The 21349-nt window shown below is 43.7% G+C and overlaps 2 protein-coding genes and 1 long non-coding RNA gene across 10 annotated transcripts in view; 2 read left to right on the top strand and 1 right to left on the bottom strand.

The window, feature by feature from the left end:
- Positions 1-13244, top strand: part of DSE (dermatan sulfate epimerase) — a 64897-nt gene extending 51653 nt beyond the window's left edge. For 6 of the 7 annotated variants that reach the window (XM_084890132.1, XM_084890129.1, XM_084890131.1 and 3 more), the window contains one exon: positions 876-3564. In XM_084890132.1, coding sequence (XP_084746258.1) covers positions 876-2646 — 1771 coding nt within the window. In that variant the 3' untranslated portion in view covers positions 2647-3564. Of the gene's footprint in view, positions 1-875; positions 3565-12802 lie in introns of those variants that run through there. The other variant, XM_084890134.1, reaches the window with a different exon arrangement.
- On the top strand, positions 7797-20904 carry CALHM6 (calcium homeostasis modulator family member 6). 2 transcript variants are annotated; one of them, XM_084890160.1, is made up of 3 exons: positions 7797-9618; positions 18609-19320; positions 20341-20904. In XM_084890160.1, the coding sequence occupies exons 2-3, from the start codon at positions 18730-18732 to the stop codon at positions 20761-20763; spliced, it is 1014 nt and encodes a 337-aa protein (XP_084746286.1). In that variant the 5' UTR covers positions 7797-9618; positions 18609-18729; the 3' UTR covers positions 20764-20904. The 2 variants fall into 2 exon arrangements, with proteins under 2 accessions (XP_084746286.1, XP_084746287.1); XM_084890161.1 differs by lacking the exon at positions 7797-9618 and adding an exon at positions 18288-18311.
- On the bottom strand, positions 9625-18616 carry LOC311625644. The gene is made up of 3 exons (XR_014795547.1): positions 17468-18616; positions 11514-11623; positions 9625-9814 (listed from the first exon to the last, which is right to left on the bottom strand). It is a non-coding gene; the product is annotated as an uncharacterized lncRNA (long non-coding RNA).
- Positions 20905-21349: the final 445 nt, after the last annotated feature.

Raw genomic sequence — 21349 nt, 5'->3', positions numbered from 1 at the left:
ACGGTCTCTGCGAGCTAATAACACAGGCCTGCCTTTCTGCCCATGAGCAGGAAATTATATGAACCTATCAAGGCTGTTATTTCAAATCCTCAAAAGCAAACAATCATGTTTATTACTGTGTTTGTGGCCTTTCTGATTCAAAAACCTGTGTTCTTAATCACTTGGAAGTTTAATGTTAATTTTTTATTACTTGATAATAAACATTTATCCTAAATAACAGGTCATTTATTGTCCAAAATGCATGACATCATCTGTAGATTGAAATAAAACCTTCAGATCTTGGCTAAGCAGTGGTAGCCACAATTAGAAAGAAATCCTCAGTATTAATATTGTAGTTTCCTGAATTTCATCTATTTATATTCTTAGGTGTGGTATTCACAGTAAATTGTATCTCATATGTGAAGTTCAACTCTATTTACATGAAATTTTAGAGGGTAAAAAATACTCTGCCAAACTTTAATAATGCTACTTACTGTTTTCAAGGTGTGTTAGGTTCTAGATTCTAAAAATTAAACTCCCTAGACTAGGAGCCCCTCAAGCTAGAAGTTTGGAGAAGGGCTTAATTTTATGACCCATGAGCCCCAGTCATTTGGACGGCAGCTCTGACTTGGTTATGTGAACAAGGTTCATATAGTCATGAGCAGCAGTCATCATTTCAGGCTCAAATCCAAGGGTGGCCTGTTGTAAAGACATTCTCCTCTCCTTCCACCAAGGGTGTCAGTCCCCCCGCTCAGTGTGACCACCCACGGGTGTTCTCAGAAACGTCCCTACTACGGTCAGCACTGCCGGCGCTCCGCGTCGCATGGGTGTGTTCCGCTGTGTTATCCTCCCTCCCGCCAGAAAACCAGTTAACTTTCTTTCATGAATCCTCTCAGGTACGATGCCAGCCTGAAGTCCGTCCCCCCTCCGGACTTCGGCACCCCCACGCTGCATTACTTTGAAGACTGGGGCGTCGTGACTTACGGGAGCGCGCTGCCCGCGGAGCCCAACCGGTCTTTCCTTTCCTTCAAGTCGGGGAAGCTCGGGGGGCGAGCCATCTACGACATCGTCCACCGGAACAAGTACAAGGACTGGGTCAAAGGCTGGAGGAACTTCAACGCGGGGCACGAGCACCCCGACCAGAACTCGTTCACGTTCGCTCCCAACGGCGTGCCCTTCGTGACCGAGGCGCTCTACGGGCCCAAGTACACCTTCTTCAACAACGTCCTCATGTTCTCCCCGGCCGCGGCCAAGACCTGCTTCTCCCCCTGGGAGGGCCAGGTCACGGAGGACTGCTCGTCCAAATGGTCTAAGTACAAGCACGACCTGGCGGCCGGCTGCCAAGGCCGGGTGGTGGCAGCCGAGGAGAAGGACGGGGTGGTCTTCATCCGGGGAGAAGGCGTGGGGGCCTACAACCCCCGGCTCAGCCTGAAGAACATCCAGAGGAACCTGATCCTCCTCCACCCGCAGCTGCTGCTCCTCGTGGATGAGGTCCACCTGGGGGAGGAGAGCCTGGTGGAGACGGCCACCAGCTTCTTCCACAATGTGGACCTCCCCTTCGAGGAGACGGTGGTGGACGGGGTGCACGGGGCGCTGCTCCGGCAGCGGGACGGGCTCTACAAGATGTACTGGATGGACGACACCGGCTACAGCGAGAAAGCCACGTTTGCTTCGGTGACCTACCCCCGGGGCTACCCCTACAACGGGACCAACTTCGTGAACGTGACCATGCACCTGCGAAGCCCCGTCACCCGGGCGGCCTACCTCTTCATCGGGCCCTCCGTGGACGTGCAGAGCTTCAGCATCCACGGCGACCCCCGGCGGCTGGACGTGTTCGTGGCCACCGGGGAGCACGCCTACGCCGTGTACCTCTGGCCTGGCGAGGCCCCGGACCAGGCCGCCTTTGCACAGGTCACCGCCGATCGCCAGGAGATCCTGTTTGGCCCGAGCGCGGCCGTGCAGAGCGCCGCGGTCCCCGAGGTGAAGGACTACGCGGCCCTCGTGGAGCGGAACCTGCAGCGTTTCAAGCCGGTGTTCCAGCTGCTGGAGAAGCAGATCCTGTCCCGCGTCCGCAACACGGCGGGCTTCAGGAAGACGGCCGAGCGCCTGCTGAGGTTTTCCGACAAGAGGCAGACGGAGGAGGCCATCGACAGGATCTTTGCCATATCCCAGAGGCAGCAGCAGCAGCAGCAGCAGCAGCGCAGGTCCAAGAAGAACCGCAGGGGAGGCAAACGCTACAAGTTTGTGGACGCCGTCCCCGATATTTTTGCACAGATCGAGGTCAACGAGAGAAAAGTTCGGCAGAAAGCCCAGATCCTGGCGCAGAAAGAGCAGCCCATCGATGAAGACGAGGAAATGAAAGACCTGTTGGATTTCGCAGACGTGACGTACGAGAAGCACAGACACGACGGCCTGATGAGAGGCCCTCTCGGGCAGGCACGGGTGGTGACGGCTGCGCACAGCAGAGCCCCGGCCCTGTCCGCTTCCTACACCAGGCTCTTCCTGATCCTGAACATCGTCATCTTCTTTGTCATGTTGGCCATGCAGCTGACTTATTTCCAGAGGGCCCAGAGCCTGCACGGCCAAAGGTGTCTGTATGCCGTCCTCCTGATAGACAGTTGTATTTTATTGTGGTTGTACTCGTCTTGTTCCCAGTCACAGTGCTAGCATTGAAGCTGTCAATCCCTCAGTCATTTGTGGTCACAAATCGATGCCAAAAATAAAAAAAAAAATCGCCCCAGCTATTGGTTTTTCCCCCCTCAGATTCATTTTAACAAATTAAGGGGAAGATGTCTTTACACAAGAAAGCAAGGACACAGAGAAATCAAAATTGAAGTAGGTAAAGACTTTGTCAAAGGAATAAAAGTAGTTTGGATGTCACATGATGTTTCTGGAAATCTTTGGCTTGACTAATGGTCCATATACTACTACTCGTAAACACAAAGTCTGGTTTTAAGTAATTTTTAAGAAACAAAGAAGACTTATAATTAAATTTTATTAATATTAACTTAATGCCATTAGCAATCTTCAGATACTGTTTTATGAAAAGACTGAAGCACACAATTCTGAGAAATACAGACTTTTTAAAAATGGTGTAGCCATGCTAAAAAATGTGGCTAAGTCCTGGTATGGCCGAGCCATCTTCCTGGGAGAGTAGTGCCTTAGTGAAGTGAATAACAACACTTCTGTATTGAATTATTATTCAGATAACATGGTAAAATGATGGCAGAAAATTCATTAAAAAGTTAAGATTATATGTCCAGTAGAATACATGTATGTATGAATGACAGTTTTCTTAATGATGTCCATGTCTGCACACACGTAACTGATTGCGTTTATGCATCCACTGGTTATTCAGATAAGACAATTTCAGATAACTTGACTTCCTATTTTCTTTATATGGAAACTTGCTGTGGACCTAGTGGCTAAACTTCAAAATAAAATGTTTTATATCCTGAACATTGACTTTAATACCAAAGAAGATGGGGAAGCTAAAATTTGGATATGATTCTTATGTTTTTTAAAAGAAGTTTTTCTTTAAATTTATTTTGTTTAATAAACATCATAATTGTGATTTTTCAATAATATCCGTTGTCTTTGTTCCATTCCATTGAGCAGCAGTTTTGAAAACTTTGAAGAGAAATGTTTATTTGGGCATTCATTAATTAAACTTATAAAGTAGTATTTGAATTGAAAGAAGAAATTTCTCTGCTTATTTGCCTTTCTGTTGTTTAAACATTTCAAACAAAAGCCAACTTCTGATATTTGAGCAATGCATAAAGTTTTAAAAGCATAACGTTTTCTTATTTATTTGCAGTCAAGTCCTCAGGAGGTTAACAACAGCACAGAGTACAGTACTGGAAACATATTCCACAGTTCATACTTTGGCATAAGAAAATTATATACTTAAAAGGAACTGAAGAGTAAATTAACTGTCTTACATTCAGCATAGTTGACTCTTGTCCATTTCTTCCCTGAAAATGTGTTTGGCTCACATTTTACATTAAGGTCATATTCACTGACTCCTATATCTAAAGTCTTAATTAATGGTGATCTTTTCCTTTCACGTCTCTTTTTTGATTGAAAACGAGAACACAGAGAAATTCTTATGAGCACCTTTTTTGCGGTTCTAATTTTTAACCTTCTTACATAAATGAAACCCACGTTTGGCTTTTAACTGTGCTTCACTCATTATACTTGGAATCTAGAACATGACTGATGGGGGAGTATTTTTTTTTCTTTCATGGAAAAGGCCTCCAGGGAGGATGTCATTACACACTGTTTAAAAGAATAATGTTTTCAAAAGAAGAATGCTTCCGTTCGTCCTGCATGGATGCTGTTACTGGGATTTAGACTTGCTTTATGTGACAGATTCTCCGTTTACTTAACCCCGTTCGACATTCCTCTCTCCTACTCTTTCTCATTCAAAACCATGAATTGTCTGAAATGATCAAAAGCAAATTTTGGAGAGAAAAAAAGGAGGGGGGGGGGGGGGATTGCCCTTGGAGGCTACCAAGCAAACCTGATCTGAGATCCGAACACTCCTGCCTCCTTTCTAATCGAGATGAAAAGTGTAAGCAAGTGCCAAATCCAGCTTTCCTTCTGTTTTCATTAGTTTAAGGGCAGATGATAAATTAGTTAAAAGTAATTTTTTAGAATGTGGTCATCGTGCATCTTTAAAAACAATGAGTGGGCTTTTTACCCTTCTAGTGGACCTCATATCTACTTCACTTAAAAAGCAATTTCCACAGGCAGTGACTTACATGGTGAGGGAAAAATCATGCTGAAACTAATCACTGCTCTTCAGACGGGCATGTTTTATATCAGGGCTTGTGCATAGTTGATGAAGACTAAGGAGCTCTTTGTATCTTCCAGAAAACCCAGCAATGTTAAATCCCCCTTGTAACTGCGTGATCAACTATGGAATCTGTTTCTGTGCTGCTCGCTCTGAAAGGAGTGTTTCAAGTTCATGGGATAATCTGTGAGCTGTTGTTCAGGGCATTGGCAGGACTTTCGGTCCCAGGCTTAGAGAAAATTTGGGAATCCTCAGCATACAGAACTTGTCTGTGCAGCGGTAGGGACATATTCCCCTTTTGGTAACTAATTAAGTAATAAACAGCCATGATGATCAATGAGATCTGTTATCTGCTGAAAGAACATTCTCTTAAGATCATTGTCCTAATTGACAATGAAGTCAGAAGGAAAACCTTATTCTGTGACTTTTTAATAATTAAAATGTATTGTCTAGAATATTGAATTAGTTCATGACATTTGTCCTAACTTAGTAAAAGGACCCAATGTCCTAAGGTTATTAGAAAATTGTTTTAATAGATTATGCTCACTGAATAATATGTTTTAAAAAGAAGAGTTTACATATCACTGTTTTTAAAAATTTCTTCATAGTTCACAAGCCACCCACAAAGGAATCTTAAATTTCTCCAAACTTTTAAGAGGATTCAAGTTATGAAATATACAGGAGTGGGTAAAAACAGATTAGTAATAGTAATAATATGCTAATCTTACATAATAATAGACAAACATGTAAAATTGACCATATCTCCGCTATGCCCACAGCCAATCAGGAGTGAGTATGCAAATTAACACTACAAAGATGTTGGGTTAATTTGCATAGGGAGGGGAGGGCACCTGCTGTGAGGGGGAGGGAAGGGTCAGTGGAGGGAGCTATAGGAGTGGTACTCTGGCCAGGAGTGAGGACTTGCAGTCTCCTGGGCGGCCAGGAGTGAACCCAGGGGAAGGAAGGTTTATTCTTGCACAAAGTATCATGCAATGGGCCTCTAGTTAATAACACAAGAAGAACAAACAACAGATATAAACTAAGACAGTCATAGGAAAACTAGAGTATATGATCATCTGTGTCAGAGGTTAATTCAGGAAATAAAAGGGGCTAGGGAGGTGTGTGAAGGTCCAGCTTTAAGTTTAGTGCTAAAATAGGAACTTGTGCTCCGATTGAGTCTCCAAAACCTGCACATGAAGAAGCTGGGCTCAAGCAAGGGGCTAACCTCTCTCCCTTTCCCTGCCCTGTGTTTATCCCTGTGCTTAGTTCTTTTTCTGGGCACAGACCATTGACTTGGCTCTCTCTTCTTTAAGTTCATGTTGAGAAGAGGTCAGTTTCTGCGGCTTATTTAGCTTACTGGCAAAGATGGCCTCTTTACCAGCCACATTTCAGCTAGATATTTGCTTTATGCTACAGAACTTCCACAAGATACTGACTAGTTTTCAGAAAATGGCAGAGAAAGCATGTATTTCACTACATGGCCTAAGTATTTAATTTTGGGTCATTTAATGGACAGGTTTGAACACTGCTAACCAAGATGTCATCACAATGTGAAGAGTAGAAGTTGAAGTTGCATTATAACTTTCCTATTATTTTTCTTAGCGTTGTAGCTTCCCTCCATGTTGTGTGTGTGTGTGTGTGTGTGTGTGGTTTTGAAAAATCCTTGAGGTGGTACTGATGTGCCCCCATTTTCCATACACTCACTCTAAGGGATGGTTTCCTCCTAGTTGAAACTCAGTGCAAGCAGTGGGGAGCCAATTTTCTTTCTTTTTTTTAGCTTTTATATTGAATTTATTGCCATAAAATTGGTTAATATAATTATGTAGCTTTCAGGTGTGCAATTCTATAATACATCATCTGTACATTGTATTGTGTGTTCACCACCACAAGTCAAATCTCCTTCCATTACCATCCATCCCCCTATATCATCTTCTACCTCCTCCCACCCCCCTTTCCATCCGGTAATCACCATACTGTTGTCTGTGTCTGTGAGTTTCTTTTTTCTCCTTCTTAATCTCTTTACCATTTTCACCCAGGCCCTCAGTCTCCCCCCAACAGGATTTTCTTTTTTCAATAATCAGATTCACAATTTGCTTTAGCTTCGCCATAGAGGTAGACCCAATGGGGGAGCGAGTAGGAAGATATTTTGATCATCTAAGTAAGAGATAACCAGCTTCTTAACTAAGTCCAGAGAGGGACTATTTAAGGCCTAGCTCACAGGTAAAACACATGACCAAAGGAATGTATATTTTGTGGGAGTATTGGTCAAAAGATGATAAACTTAGGGACATCTATGATGTATGTGTCTCTCAGTCCCATTTACTAGAGAAGAGCATGGTTGCATGCCATGGCTCTGCCCCTGTTCCCTGACTTCCTCTTAATAAACCTAGGAAACTGTCCATATCTTCCTGCCATTCTTATTTTAAGCCAGTTTGTTTTCAGCAGGAACTCCTCCTGGACTGAGTGGCGGGATGCAGGGTGAATCCTGGAGGGTGATGGGAAACAAGCCTGGAAAGTTAGAGAAGCGGCTGGAGGGGATGTCCTCCCTTCTCCCCTCCACTTTATTTTAGTTATTTATTTTAAATATGTTTTATTGAGTTTTTACAGAGAGGAAGGGAGAGGGATAGTTAGAAACATTGATGAGAGAGAAACATCAATCAGCTGCCTCCTGCACACCTCCTACTGGGGATTGAGCCCATAACCAAGGCATGTTCCCTTGACCAGAATCGAACCTGGGACCCTTCAGTCCGCAGGCTGATGCTCTATCCACTGAGCCAAACCAGCTTGGGCTCCATTTTATTTTTCAAAAATAGTGCCAATTGTATGAGCATTTGGATTAACCAGGCAATTGGAGTAACGTTGAGGTGGGTAAAGTTGATGCCACTCTGTCTCCAAGTCCCTCGCAATGAGCCATGCCAAAGCCTTTGTCATGGGATTTGTCAGATCATAAGACTTCAGTGGTGGATCTCCAAGGGAACCCTTGTGACTGGAATGGGCCTTTGAAGCTTTGGTTTAAAGTAGAATTCCTTCAAACATATGGATCCTAAAAACATTTCAGCCAGAACTTTCCAAATTAAACAATGAAAAATAATTTTAGCATATATTTAGGGATTATTTTCTGGACGTACCTTCACTGGTTTAGACACCTTCATTTTCCCCCCCAAAGAAATAGTAAAAAAGAATACCTTTCTGTGTGAGGGGAACATCTAGTCAGTTTTCCAGCCTTTGTTGTTTACCATGTTTTTATTTTGTCCAGGATAAGACACAGCTGGTACAATAAAAGTAAGTTCCATTTACCCTCTTCCGGTACAGATCATCTTGATTTCTTAGCTCCTTCACCCTGCTCACTGCAGAATTTGTTTTACTGACAGAGGGCTGGATCTATTATTTATTAGAGTTCTGAGGGGAAATTCTTGTAGCACTGCATAATATTGTATCTGTTCTTGATGCAAAAGGGACTGAAGAAAGGAAAAAGTGATTATTTTGAAAGGTGAATTCACAGAACTTTTAAAATCAAAGCTGAAATATAAACTGTAATTACACATTAAAGCTTCACTCTTGAGAAAGTGCTGTCAGAAAGTACTTTCTTCATTTCTTGATCAAAGAATAAAGTTTCTGCCCAGCCAGTGTAGCTCAGTGGTTGAGCATCGACCTGGGAACTGGGAGGTCATAGTTTAACTCCTGGTCAGGGCATATCCCCAGTAGCAGCCGTACAGGAGGCAACTGATGGATTCTCTCTCATCATTGATGTTTCTATTTCTCTCCCTCTTCCTTCCTCTCTGGTATCTCTATCTCTATCTCTATCTCTATATCTCTATCTCTATCTCTATCTCTATATCTCTATATCTATATCTATATCTATATCGCTATCTATCTGTCTATATCTATCTATATACATATAATTTTTAAAAGAATAAAGTTTCTGCTCCACTTTATAGATAGATGATTGATAGATAGATAGATAGATAGATAGATAGATAGATAAAACATCACTATTACTGAGTACTGCCCTAGGGCAGTGGTCGGCAAACTTATTAGTCAACAGAGCAGCAAACCGCAGCTTGAGAGCCGCAATTTGCTGACCACTGCCCTAGGGTAGCTCACACTTACGCAACATGAATATCGCTGGTGCATCTGTCTTGCCCAGTAGGGCAGAGAGGAGAGATTGTGTCTCTTGCTTATTACATGGACTTGGTTCTCACACAGCGCCTGGCACAAACACGGTCTCCAAAAATTACTTGACAATTGGCAGCAAATAAATAGAGCACAGACATCTCTGGTTCCAAAAGACCTTACATATAAAGCTTCAGCTCTCACAATGCGCTAACATCACCACCCTCCCGCATCGCTGTGACCTTTGGCCCTGAGAGATGCTCCTGCTGGATCCTGGCGCCGTTTCCACTTCGTCACCTTTGGGCGGCGGAGACCTTGACATTCAGCCTCCGAGACAGGGTGCATCAGAGAGGCAGGTGTGAACACGGTACACCTGCAATTGTGCATGGCTATTACATACGTGGCGGTCCCACGTGGGATAGGAAGCCCAGATGCCAAAGCACCACTTAAAAATAACACACCGTTTGTGTGGGATGCTGGAAACCACAGTCATCCCCAGATTGCTGCAACTGCCTGTGAGAATGCCTTCTGAATTCACAGCATTGTGCAATCCCAGCCAGGCCTCGTCAGCACAGCTGTCTTCCTAGAGAACGTGGGACCGTGTGGTGTGGGTGCAGGGGGTGTGGGCGGGAGGACTGGTAATTCAGCTGGCTGTGCAACGCCTCCACGTGTGGAGAATCCACCCCGGCACCTCGGAGTACACCGGGCTTCACGAAAAAGGCTCTGGCAAGGTGAGTAGCTCATATAATTTTACTGCCTGTTGACTGCTTCTAAACTGAGTTTCTGTGCTGCTTAGTGGATGTGTTAAGAGCCTTCGAGACGATGAGAGCAGCTTCATGAATCCGTTGCGAAGGAGAGGTCATTTTTATTTCATAAAGTAATTAGGATGCCAGGGGACGAAGTGAGGAAGGAGAGCATTTGACAATTCTGTAAAAAAAAAAGTTTTGTTTTAAAAATAAGATATAAAGAGCCCTCCTGCTAGGCTTATTTTATAAAATGTGAAGTTCATGAAAATGCTGCTCAGTCCATATTTACAGCATTAGTACATTAGAGCATCCTGAATAGCAATGGATAATGATAGCCATCTTATGGGGGCTTATAAATTTTAAGAACTTTGCACACATCCTCACACTGATTTTGTCAGGAAGATGCTATTTACATCCTTATCTTATAGGTTAGGAAGCTAGGGTCAGAGGGGGTAAGAAATGTGACCAGAAACAGCCAGCAATTATTATTTTTTAAAATATATTTTATTGAGTTTTTTACAGAGAGGAAGAGAGAGGGACAGAGAGAGAAACATGGATCAGTTGCCTCCTGCACACCTCCCATTGGGGATGTGCCCACAACCAAGGCACATGCCCCTGACCGGAATCAAACCTGGGACCTTTCAGTCTGCAGGCCAACCCTCTATCCACTAAGCCAAACCGATTTCAACACAGCCAGCAATTATGATGGGCTATTGCATGAAGCTCAAAATAAGACAAAGTTTTAATATTTGTTTATAGTTACTTAGAATTTTCAATAGCCACATTATAATCATTTCAACTATTGATGAAGTTATGAGCATAATTATTTAGAAACTATTAATGTCACTACAATGTCCTACCTTTAATCTTACAAAACTGAAAAGAGCAAGAAAAACATTTTTTGCCGAAGTAGACTTCTAAAATAAGCTATATGGACATCTCCATGTATAGAAACTGCACGTGTTTGTCACAGTTTGGAACCTGCAGCATGGCTTACAGCAAGCATGAGGTCTGCACCATCTGTGCAAAATCAGAAGCCTACTTTCTGTTTCTAGTCTCCTCTTGCACCCAACTTTACTTATTTCGTTATAGAAGAGCTTCATACACATAAAAGCAAATCACTTATCAATTTCTTCATATCCATCTCTTAACTTAGTGTTGTTCTCTGGACTCTGTCATAAGTGCTTGTGGTTTCTCAGGTAGTTGAGATGAATGAAGTCATTGTAAAACTATCATGCTTTCAATTGTCCAGCTAATACTTCATATAAAATAAGCCTCCTTTATCACCTTCTCTTAAAGACAAACATTTGGCTGCAATAATTATTAGCAGCTGCGGAGATATAAAAGCGGCTAGAAAGTATTTCAAAATTAATGCGTCTTTCAGACAATCATTTGTTAATCACAATGCCTTTTTAAACCCAGCATTGTATGGGAGGGGAAAAAATGGATCCGCAGTTTTGTTTTGTTTTCCTATTTGGGCAGATTTTTAAAATTCTTTGTTTTTCACTTTTGACTGCATTACGTTATTTTTTGCTTGAGTGTTTGTATTTTTTGAGATCATGCCTGCTCTTTCGAGAACTAGACCTGTACCTAGTATATGACAGAATGTTAGAGTTGAAAGAGACCCTGAAGATGATCTAGCCCACTGGTCGGCAAACTGCAGCTCTCGAGCCACATGCGGCTCTTTGGCCCCTTGAGTGTGGCTCTTCCACAAAATACCACATACCCTAATTAAGTTAATAACAATGTACCTACCTATATAGTTTAAGTTAAAAAAAACTTGGCTCTCAAAAGAACTTTCAATCGTTGTACTGTTGATATTTGGCTCTGTTGACTAATGAGTTTGCCGACCACTGTTCTAACCCACCCCTCCCACTTACAGTTGAGGAAACCCCTTGCTCGGCACTTCTTCACTTAGGACAGGTGAGGGTATTGCCCACATCGACAGTGCTTGCTCTGCTTGACTTTTGCACTTCCAGGTGGACTCACCCTAGGTTGGGGAATAAACAAATAGGGGTGAAAATAAGTATGATGCCATCAATCTGGCTGTCAGGTTGTTCTTTACCAAACTATTGTCAAGTAAGTTATAGGTTTAAATGTTTGAATTATGTTGACTTATTTCATTGAGCAACAGCAGATGCTATTTTGTTTACTAAACATCTGATGCTTTCTTTGGTTCCCAATTAGGTGAACAAGCAAGTCAATTATGGTGGTGAACTAGCGCCCCCTAGCACATTTCACCTCTGTTTTAAAAAATCTTTCCAAAAATATAAATGTGAAACAAAAATGTTCTAAATATTGTGCTTGGTTCTTCATACTATCTCATTTTAATTCTCAAGAAAAAACTGTAAGACACCTGTTGAAACAGTTTTGAAAGGAGATAAGGCTAATATGCAGTGTGGTAAGGGCTATTTCAGGTGTGAGAAGAGCATTGTGACAGGGAGTGACGGACTTTGTGGAGGAAGGCAACGATGAATAAGTCCCACTCTCTGGGAGCTGTGGGTAAACACAGCTCTGGAAAGGAATGGTGCACGTTAATAACAATTGCTGCATTTTTATTTGTTGGATGATGTGGAAGCAACGAAACAGAACCACTAACTCTGCCTGTAGGTTTTGAAGGTGGCTTCAGTGAAGTGGTGACTAAGTATTGAAGGAGGAGAGTCGTTTTCCGGGAGAAGAACAGAGAAATGTCATTCAAGGCAGTGATAAGAGCAAGTGAGAAGGCATAGAACTGAGGAAGACCGTAAGATGTAAGTTCAGGTACCAGTAAGGGGGTCAATGTAGTTGGAAACTGGGGTGCACGGGATAGAGGGCACTGAGATGGATAGAACAAGACTAGGAAGAGCTTCTATGGCAACTTAGGGAGTATGGAACTTGTCCTCTTGACAGCTGGGAGCATTGGGGTTTTCAACTGGGAAATAATGCAATTGGATTTCTTTCTTTTCCTACCTTGTACGTTGAGAAATATAACCTATAGTCAGAAAACAACTAAAACAAGCATACTGTACAAAGCATAACTATAAAGCAAACACTTCCAAAGCCCTCTCCCTGGTATAAAAAAAAATTGCATTGTGAACATCCTGCTGGTCCTCCCCACCCCAGTCATAATCCCATTCAAGCCCACTCACTGCCTTGTGATTCTTCCTCACTATTTTGTTTTCCTTTACAGTTTTAATAGAGGCCTGATGCACAAAAATTCATGCAAGAGTAGGCCTTCCTTCCCCCGGCAGCTGGAACTGGCTTCCCTCCGGCACCTGGGACCCGGGCTTGCTTCCCTACAGTCACCAGCAGGCACCCGGTACCCAGGCTGGCTTCCCTGCGGCTGCCAGCATGTACCCAGGACATGGGCTTCTCTCCGGCTCCAGCTTCGTCCAGAAGGATGTCTGGAATGATGTCCGTTCTAATTAGCATACTATCCTTTTATTATTATTATAGATTACTTATGTATACATCCTCAGAAAATAAGGTGTAGTTTTGACTATTTCTGAACCTTTTACAAATAGAATCATACTGAACATATTCTTTGTGTTTGATTTCAATTACTCAACATTGTTTTTAAGACTTATCCTTGTTATTGCCTGTTGCTGTAACAGCATTTATTTTCATTGCTGTATATTATTTCCTTGTTTGAATATCTCAGAGTTTGTCTTGGCTGCTGCTGTTGGATATTTGTTCTTTGATTAAAAAAAACAGTTCTTGCCTAATGCAAACAATATTGCGCTGAGCTTTTATACCCTGGATCCTGTTCACACACACCTGACAGTTTGTAGAGCATATGCAGATTCCTCTTTCAGGAAGTTAACTGTGGTCCACTTTCAGTGAGGATGAAGAGAGAGGTCCCATCTGAGAGACAGTCCTGAGAGAATGGAGTTCACAAGAGTGGCAACAACAGGTGATGCTGAGTTTTCTAGTTTGATATTTCAACTGACTTTAAAAATCTGGAGGAGAAATAAGTTTTAGGGAGAAATGAGTTCTATTTTGGGTTTGAGGTGACTGCTGAACACACAAGTGGAAATATCGGCTAGATCAGTGGTCCGCAAACTGCGGCTCGCGAGCCACATGTGGCTCTTTGACCTCTTGAGTGTGGCTCTTCCACAAAATACCATGGCATGGGCAAGTCTATTTTGAAGAAGTGGCATTAGAAGAAGTTTAAGTTTTAAAAATGTGGCTCTCAAAAAAAAATTTCAATTGTTTTACTGTTGATATTTGGCTCTGTTGACTAATGAGTTTGCCGACCACTGGGCTAGATAGTCAGAAATGCCTATCTAGAACTTAGGAAAGAGAGGAGCTAGAGATGAAGATTTGGAACTAGTAGCATACAGTTGTCAAAGCCATGGGAAAGGAGATAGATAACAATATCAGACAATACTTTTTGAGCATTTATTATGCACCAGGCACTATTCTGGAAATGTTACATGTATCACCTCATTTCATCTTCAACAACCTAATGAGGCAGGTACTATTTTCATTTAAACATGAGAGAACTGAGGCACAGAAAGGTCAGTTTGCTCGAGGTCACACATGCAGTCATGGGTGATGCCAAAATGAGATTATTTAGGAAGTGTATGTGGAAAGGATTGAACTTTAGTAAGCATCAGTATTAATGGCTGAGAAGAGGAGGAGCCTGAGAAGGAGACTTAGATGAATAGTTATTGAGTTAGGAGGAGAGCCAGAGAGTGTCATTGATAGCCAAATTCAAATTAACTTAATAAGGTAAGTACCGCAGGTGTCTGGCACTACTGTAGGAGGTCAAATGCCAAAGCAGAGTCACAGAGAATCAGGCTCTGAGGCTAGGTGTCCACAAAAGCTATTCAGGTTTGGTTCATTGCTGCCAAGATTCCTCTTTAAGGAATCTAATAAAATACAGAAAAATAATTATTTCCCTTTGGTTACTGTTTACAGCTAAAGTAAGAAGAAAAATCCCTTCCTGAGATGATTCAGTTGTGTGGGCATGGGAAGATAGTGGAGAGATGGGGAAGTTGGTGGGGAAGGTGAGCGCCCCATACCAGATTCTGCTGAGTAAACAAGCTGAGCTGGGCAGGAAGGAGGACAGGAGGAATTGTGGGAGAGTCCTTGCTCTGCCAAGGCCTGCAGCTCTACCGCCCCCTACCGTGACTCTGATGGCGTGGGTAAGTAGCAGTGGGTGTTCAGCTGGCCCTCCAGCTGTGCCTGAAATTGCCCCATGGCCCTATCTGCTCCCTGGTGTTGCCTTGTTTCTCTCTGGATAGACTTAACTACTGTTTGACACCAGGTTGGCATTGGAAATGTCATGGGATTGCCATTTAACAAATGACACTCCTGTGCCAAAGAAAAGATCTGATCTTTCCTTCTTTCTGTTTACATTTCCACAGGAAGAACTTTTATACATGTTTCAAAAGTCTTAACATAATAATAAGGTGACATAACTAAATGATATATCTACAAATTATAACATGCAAAACAATATTTCTTTCTTTTTATCCTCATTCAAGGACATTTTTAAAATTAATTTTTAGAGAGAAGAAGGAAGAGGAAGGAGAGAGAAATATCTATGTGAGAAAGAAACATTGATTGGTTGTCTCCCCTACAAATCCTGACCTGGGATTGAACCCACAAACCTTTTGATGTATGGTATGATCCTCCAACCAACTAAGCCCCTGGCCCAGAAGAGTATTCTTTAAGCTTAAGAGTGTCACACTCTCTAAATTTATTTGTTAAGTTTGGCATTTAAAGTTGTATCCTGGCCCTGGTCACGTGCACACCCACTGGGTAATTCAGTTGGTTAGACTCTCAGTGTTTCCCAAAGTGTGGTATGCGTACCCCCAGGGGTACAGGAAGAGTTTGGTGGGGATATGCACTGCACCGTGCTTAGCTGCACCTAATTCTACGTTCTCATGAGTACGAGGGGTACTCAGCATTACGAAAATTATAGAAGGGGTACACATATGTCAAAAGTTTGGGAAACACTGGGTTAGAGCATTGTCCCAATACAACCAAGGTTGTGGGTTTGATCCCTGGTCAAGGCATATGAAAGAATCAACCAATGAGATTCCAAGACAGCTACAGAGTAACTGGAAGCTGCTCACCACCTCTAATTAAAACCATAATGAGATACCATCTCACACCTGCCAGCATGGCTACCATTATTAAATCAACAAATAACAAGTGCTGACAAGGATGTGGAGCAAAGGGAATGCTATGCTCTGCTGGTGGGAATGCAGACTGGTGCAGCCACTGTGGAAAACAGTATGGCTTTTCCTCAAAAATTAAAAATGGAATTGCCTTTTGACCCAACAATCCCACTTCTGGGAATATATCCTAAGAATCCAGAAACACCAATCAGAAAGGATAGATGCTCCCCTGTTCGTGGCAGCATTATTCACAACAGCCCAAGTGCCCGTCAGTAGATGCATGGATAAAAAACAACTGAGGTACATTTGCACAATGGAACACTACATGGCTGTAAAAGAGAAGGAATGCAGACCTTTGTGACAGCAGGGATGGACCTCGAGAGAATTACGCTAAGTGAAATAAGCCAGCCAGAGAAAGACAAGCACCATATGATCTCACTCATATGTGGAATCTAATGAACAAAACAAACCGATGAACAGGAAAGAGACACAGGTATGGATACATGGAACAGACTGGGAGCTGTCAGAGGGGAGGGGGGAGAGGGAATGAGTGAAAGAGACTAACCAAAGAACATATGTGCATAAGGCATAGACACAAACAACAGTGTGGGATGGCCAGAGGGAAGTACGGGTGGAGGCTGGGTGGAAGTGGGCAAAGCGGGGTGGGGAAGGAGATGGGGACATCTGTAATAGCATCAACAGTAAAAATAAAGTTAAAAAAAGAAACTACCAATGAATGCATAAATAAGTGGAATAACAAATTGATGCTTTTTTTCCTCTCTCTTTCTCTCCCTCTCTTTAAAATAAATTTTTTAAAAAAAGAATGTTTCTTTTATTTTTTTTAATACATTTTTATTGATTCCAGAGAGGAAGGTAGAGGGAGAGAAAGATAGAAACATCAATGATGAGAGCGAATCATAGATCGGGTGCCTCCTGCACTCTCCCCACTAGGGATCGAGCCTGCAACCCAGGCATGTGCCCTGACCTGGAATTGAACCCTGACCTCCTGGTTCATAGGTCTATGCTCAACCACTGAGCCATGCTGGCCGGAAGGATGTTTCTTTTAAAGTTGTGACTTGCACATGGAAAATACTTATGAGATGTGAACCTTAATTTGTTTTTACTCTTGTAGATGAGTCTTGGGGACAGGACTGACACTTTGCTAGAACCTAGCAGTTGTATTCCAACCAGGTCACACCATTAGTCTGGGTTCTCTTGAAAGCTACAGAGAATAATGTTTGAAAAGTAGCTCCTTTGAAGATGACTGCTACGAACAATTCGGGTGTTTACTTCCTTGCAAAGTTGATCTTGCTTTCTTTTCTGGGAAACGTTTTGTGGTTTCTAAAACCAGTGATGATGAGTGTTGAGAAACAAAGTAACATAGTTAAAACAAAACCCATAACCATTGGTGTTCTAATGTACTTAACATTGGTGTTGAATTATGGATTTCCAAAAGTGTAAAGGTCATTCAAATATTACTCTTAGAGAAAATTCTTGAATCTCTAAACCATTAGTATTTTATTCTACTTCCACTAAGGTTTAAACATCTTAGCAATGTTTTCTCAGAGCAGAGCTGGATGTAAAGGGCTTGGGGATTTTCAATGGACCCGAACTAGAACCAATCATGGCTCCAGAGGTGGTGAGGTGGATGCTAGTATCACACACACACACACACACACACACACACGCACACACCCTGCACCTCACTTCAAAGCACACCTTACCTCTTTCTGGAGCCGCACAGTCAGGGTCAGTTTCACAGAAGTGGTTCCGGTCTGTGTCAGAGCCATGCTGCTTTGAAAAAACTTAAAGGTAGCGGAAACAACATGTTAGTTGGATGTAGCTGCAGTTTGAAATGGTTTTGGTTCGAGTGATATTTTTAAAAAATATTTTGTATTGATTTCAGAGAGAGGAAAGGAAGAGGGAGAGAGAGAGAGAGAGATAGAAACATCAATGATGAGCGAGATCATTGATGGCTGCCTCCTGCATGCCCTACACTGGGGATGGAGCCTGCAACCAGGACAGGTGCCCTGACCATTAATGGAACCCAGACCTCCTTGTTCATAGGTCGACGCTCAATCACTGACCCACCACAGCCAGGCAAAAGTGGTATTTCTGAACTCCTCCCCAGGCCCCACTGATCAACTTGGTGGTCCCTGAGTAAGAATTTGACAGTCCTCCAGGTACCCACAGTGTACGAATACACCTGAAGAAAAAAAAGAGGCAAACGTCAATATAATATATTTAGTCTAATGTGCTTTATGTCCGGTGGGAGATCAGACAGAGGAGAGAACAGGTAAATGATGTGTTAGTTCTGTCCAGAAGAGGGACAGGAAGGACAGAGACATCAGGGAGGCACTAGAACTTGAGGTGGGCTTCGTTGTCAATTAGCTTGTGAAAGAGAAACCAGAAATCTGTGTTTCCTGTTCATGACCAGAGGGTTTTTTGTAACTGTTCAGTCTTCCTGGAAACTGGCTTGGCAGCTAGGTGGCTGCAATAGAGCAAAGTCTGTTTTCCCCCTTGCCCAAGTTAGGATTGTTTGGTTGGGAAGCTGCATTGGGGCAAAGGGTACGGAAAGCCCCTGGTTCCCTGTCAGCTGGGTGGAAACCAATGTTTTCATGGAACAGAGTCTACCTTCCACCGGAGTTCATGCATGGCGAGGAAGGCCACCAAGGCAGCAGCCTCGAGAAAAGGGTGGTGGTGTGGGGTGGAGTGGGGTGGGGGAGAGGGGGGCATTCGAGAGGCCAATAGTGTATGCTGCGGTTGGGTCTGTTTATCAGCAAGGGCTGGTTTGGTTGAAATAAGAAAGCGAAAGAGAAGTCAGGGGCCAGAGAAGTCGCCTTCCTTTTTTTTTTTTTTTTGAAGTTGCTTCTCAGCAGAGTGGAAAGCCCCAGCCAGACCCCAGTGCACCAAAAGCATCCTCCGGGCGCGGAGCAGCCACTGGGCAGAAGCATCCAGACCGGTCCCGCCGCGCGCGCCCGGGGGCATGGAGCCCATGAAGAAGCTTCAGACGGTCCTGGACCTGTACCTCAAGCACCGCGACAAGCTGGGCTACGGCCTGGTCACGCTGCTGACCGTGGGCGGGGAGCGCATCTTCTCCACCACCGTGTTCCAGTGCCCCTGCAGCGACACCTGGAACCTGCCCTACGGGCTGGTGTTCCTGCTGGTGCCCGCGCTGGCGCTCTTCCTCCTGGGCTACGTGCTGAGCGCCCGCACCTGGCGCCTGCTCACCGGCTGCTGCAAGGGCGCCCGCCCGGGCTGCACCGACTGCTGCACCGGCTGCGGCGGCTGCTGCACCGGCTGCTGCGGCTGCACCGGCTGCTGCGGCGCGGGGCCGCGCGGGGCGCAGGTGTGCGCGCAGCTGACCTGGGGGGCCGCCCTGGCGCCGCTCACCTGGCTGGCCGTGGCGCTGCTCGGCGGCTCCTTCTACGAGTGCGCGGCCAGCGGGAACCGCATGCTGGCGCGGCGCCTGTGCAGTGACTCCCAGTGTGTGAAGGAGCTGCCGCTGGTTCCCTGCCACAAGGCGAAGGATGAGTCCGTGCAGGCCCTCCTGATGGACCTCAAGGCCCAGTCGCAGGTCAGCGGAGAGGGCGGGCGTCTGGGGGCGGCCCCCGGAAAGGAGAGGTCCGTGCCCATTTCCCAGGCATAGGACCCCTAAGACACACCAGAAGGGCTTCTTGCTTCTGGTGAGCCAAGGGGCAAAGGAGGTGATGATGATGGTTCCCGAACCATCAAGCAACGCAGGAGGAGAGTTTGGAGAGATTTACTTTATGCATTGCGGGATGGGCTCAGAGAAAACGAATCCAAATGCTAAGCAACGCTACAAGCAGAACTTCCCTTTTTATGAAAGAGCCAGCCCTGTGTGCGCTTAATGGTTATCTCGATGCTGGCCTTGAAAACAATACAGTTCTATCCAATTAAAAAAGTGCACCTGGCATGGCATTGAGAGTATGGGCGCATCTAGTCTCCGGCCTACAAGGTCATACAGCTAAGTTTATCTTCATTCTTCAAGCAGGTGAAAACAGGCTAGAAAGCAAACATTTGTAGAATAAGAGGCCACAGCAGGAAATTCCAAACAGCAGGTTTTTTTGTTTGCTTGTTTTTTACAAAAATAGGGGTTTTCCTTTTCAATGAAAGGGATGGAAAGATGAGAGGCGCCTCATGTAGCAGCCAGGAGAAGGCAGAATTGTCACAACGCAATACATCTGCCTGGCCTCAGGCACCACCCCACACTTCTTGGAATGCAGGGCTCAGAGGCTTTTGAAAATGAACACTCGCTTCCCTGGACTTGCCAGTATTCCACGTTCTGAGTTCTAGGGGAGAGACAGATAGGCATTTACCTGGACTCTTGACAGGACTTGGGAAATGACTGACTTGCAGAACAAGCAGTTGTACAGAGGGCTTCGGGAGGGTTCCGCAGGGGTTCCGCAGGGGTTCCGGAGGTCACTGCCTCTCTTTTCCCTTACGAGATTAAGACCTCAAATTGTTGCTTGTTCATGACTCATGAGTAGTTCAAACTTTTTTTTTTTTTCCCTGAGGGTTTAATAATGACTTGTAAAAAATGTGACCAAATTAGTATTTTGATGTGTTTTCCTAGATCCTGGGCTGGATCCTGATAGCCACTGTGATCGTCGTCGTTCTGATTGTTGTGTCTGTCTCCCGATGTGCATCTCCAATTAGTTTTCTGCAGCTGAGCTTTTGGAAAATCTATGTGGAACAGGAGCAGAAGATCCTCAAAAGTCAAGCCATAGAACATGCAACCCAACTGGCAGAAGAGAATGTTAAATGTTTTTTTGAAGGTTCACTTCCGAAGGAAATCAACACTCCGAGCATGAAAGCCTGGCAGCAGATCTCATCCCTATATACTTTCAATCCGAAGAAACCGTACTACAGCATGCTGCACAAACATGTTCACAGAGAAGAGAAGAATCAAAGTATCAGGAGCTTGGAAGGAGATGAGGTGGTTCATGTTCTTGACTTTGTAGATAAACATAATTTACACACCACTGATGCGTTATGACCCTGTGAGTGAATACAAAGAAAAGGGTCCTTTTGAATTATTACTTCATCTTTTAAAAGTGTTTATGGTGGGGTTTTACTTTGGTCTTCCAAATTATGGAAGTATGGAATTTTAAATCTGAAATAAAAATGTGTAATGTTACCTCTTTATTATATTAATTATTTTTTTAAAAAAGCAGGTGGGGTTAAATGTGCCACTGAAAGTGACAAACTGGAACTAGAACAACAGTTTTATGTCCTTAGTCTAGGGCCCTTTATGGCGAATAATATTGCTGCTTTCAAATACAAGACTTTATTTAGTAGCAAAAAAACAAACAAACAAAAAAAACAACACAACAATTGAACTTCAGATCTTTCTTTTAGGCTACATGATATCGATTTCAAGTTCACTTTCTTGCAAGCAGCACCTTGTTAGGAACTTTAAAATACTGGCATTTTATGTCTCTGAACAAAAATACGAAAATTTATCCTGCAAAGGAAAGTAAAATTGTTTAAATATGAAATTTGAAAAACCAAAGTAGGGTAATTGCAGACAATAGTTGTTTTTAGTGTGTAGGATTAGAGGCAAACTTTAAAGCTGTTTATTA

This window comes from Pipistrellus hanaki (assembly GCF_964339955.1).
Source record: "Pipistrellus hanaki genome assembly, chromosome: 7".
Classification (NCBI taxonomy): domain Eukaryota; kingdom Metazoa; phylum Chordata; class Mammalia; order Chiroptera; family Vespertilionidae; genus Pipistrellus; species Pipistrellus hanaki.
The sequence above is the reverse complement of the archived record's forward strand: the minus strand, read 5'-3'. Positions and strand labels throughout refer to the sequence as shown.

Excerpts from the sequence above, each read along its gene's own strand:
- CALHM6 (XM_084890160.1), top strand. The coding sequence starts at position 18,730 with ATGGAGCCCATGAAGAAGCTTCAGACGGTCCTGGACCTGTACCTCAAG. Across the intron at positions 19,321-20,340 it reads ACCTCAAGGCCCAGTCGCAG|ATCCTGGGCTGGATCCTGAT; the intron begins GTCAGCGGAGAG and ends GTGTTTTCCTAG.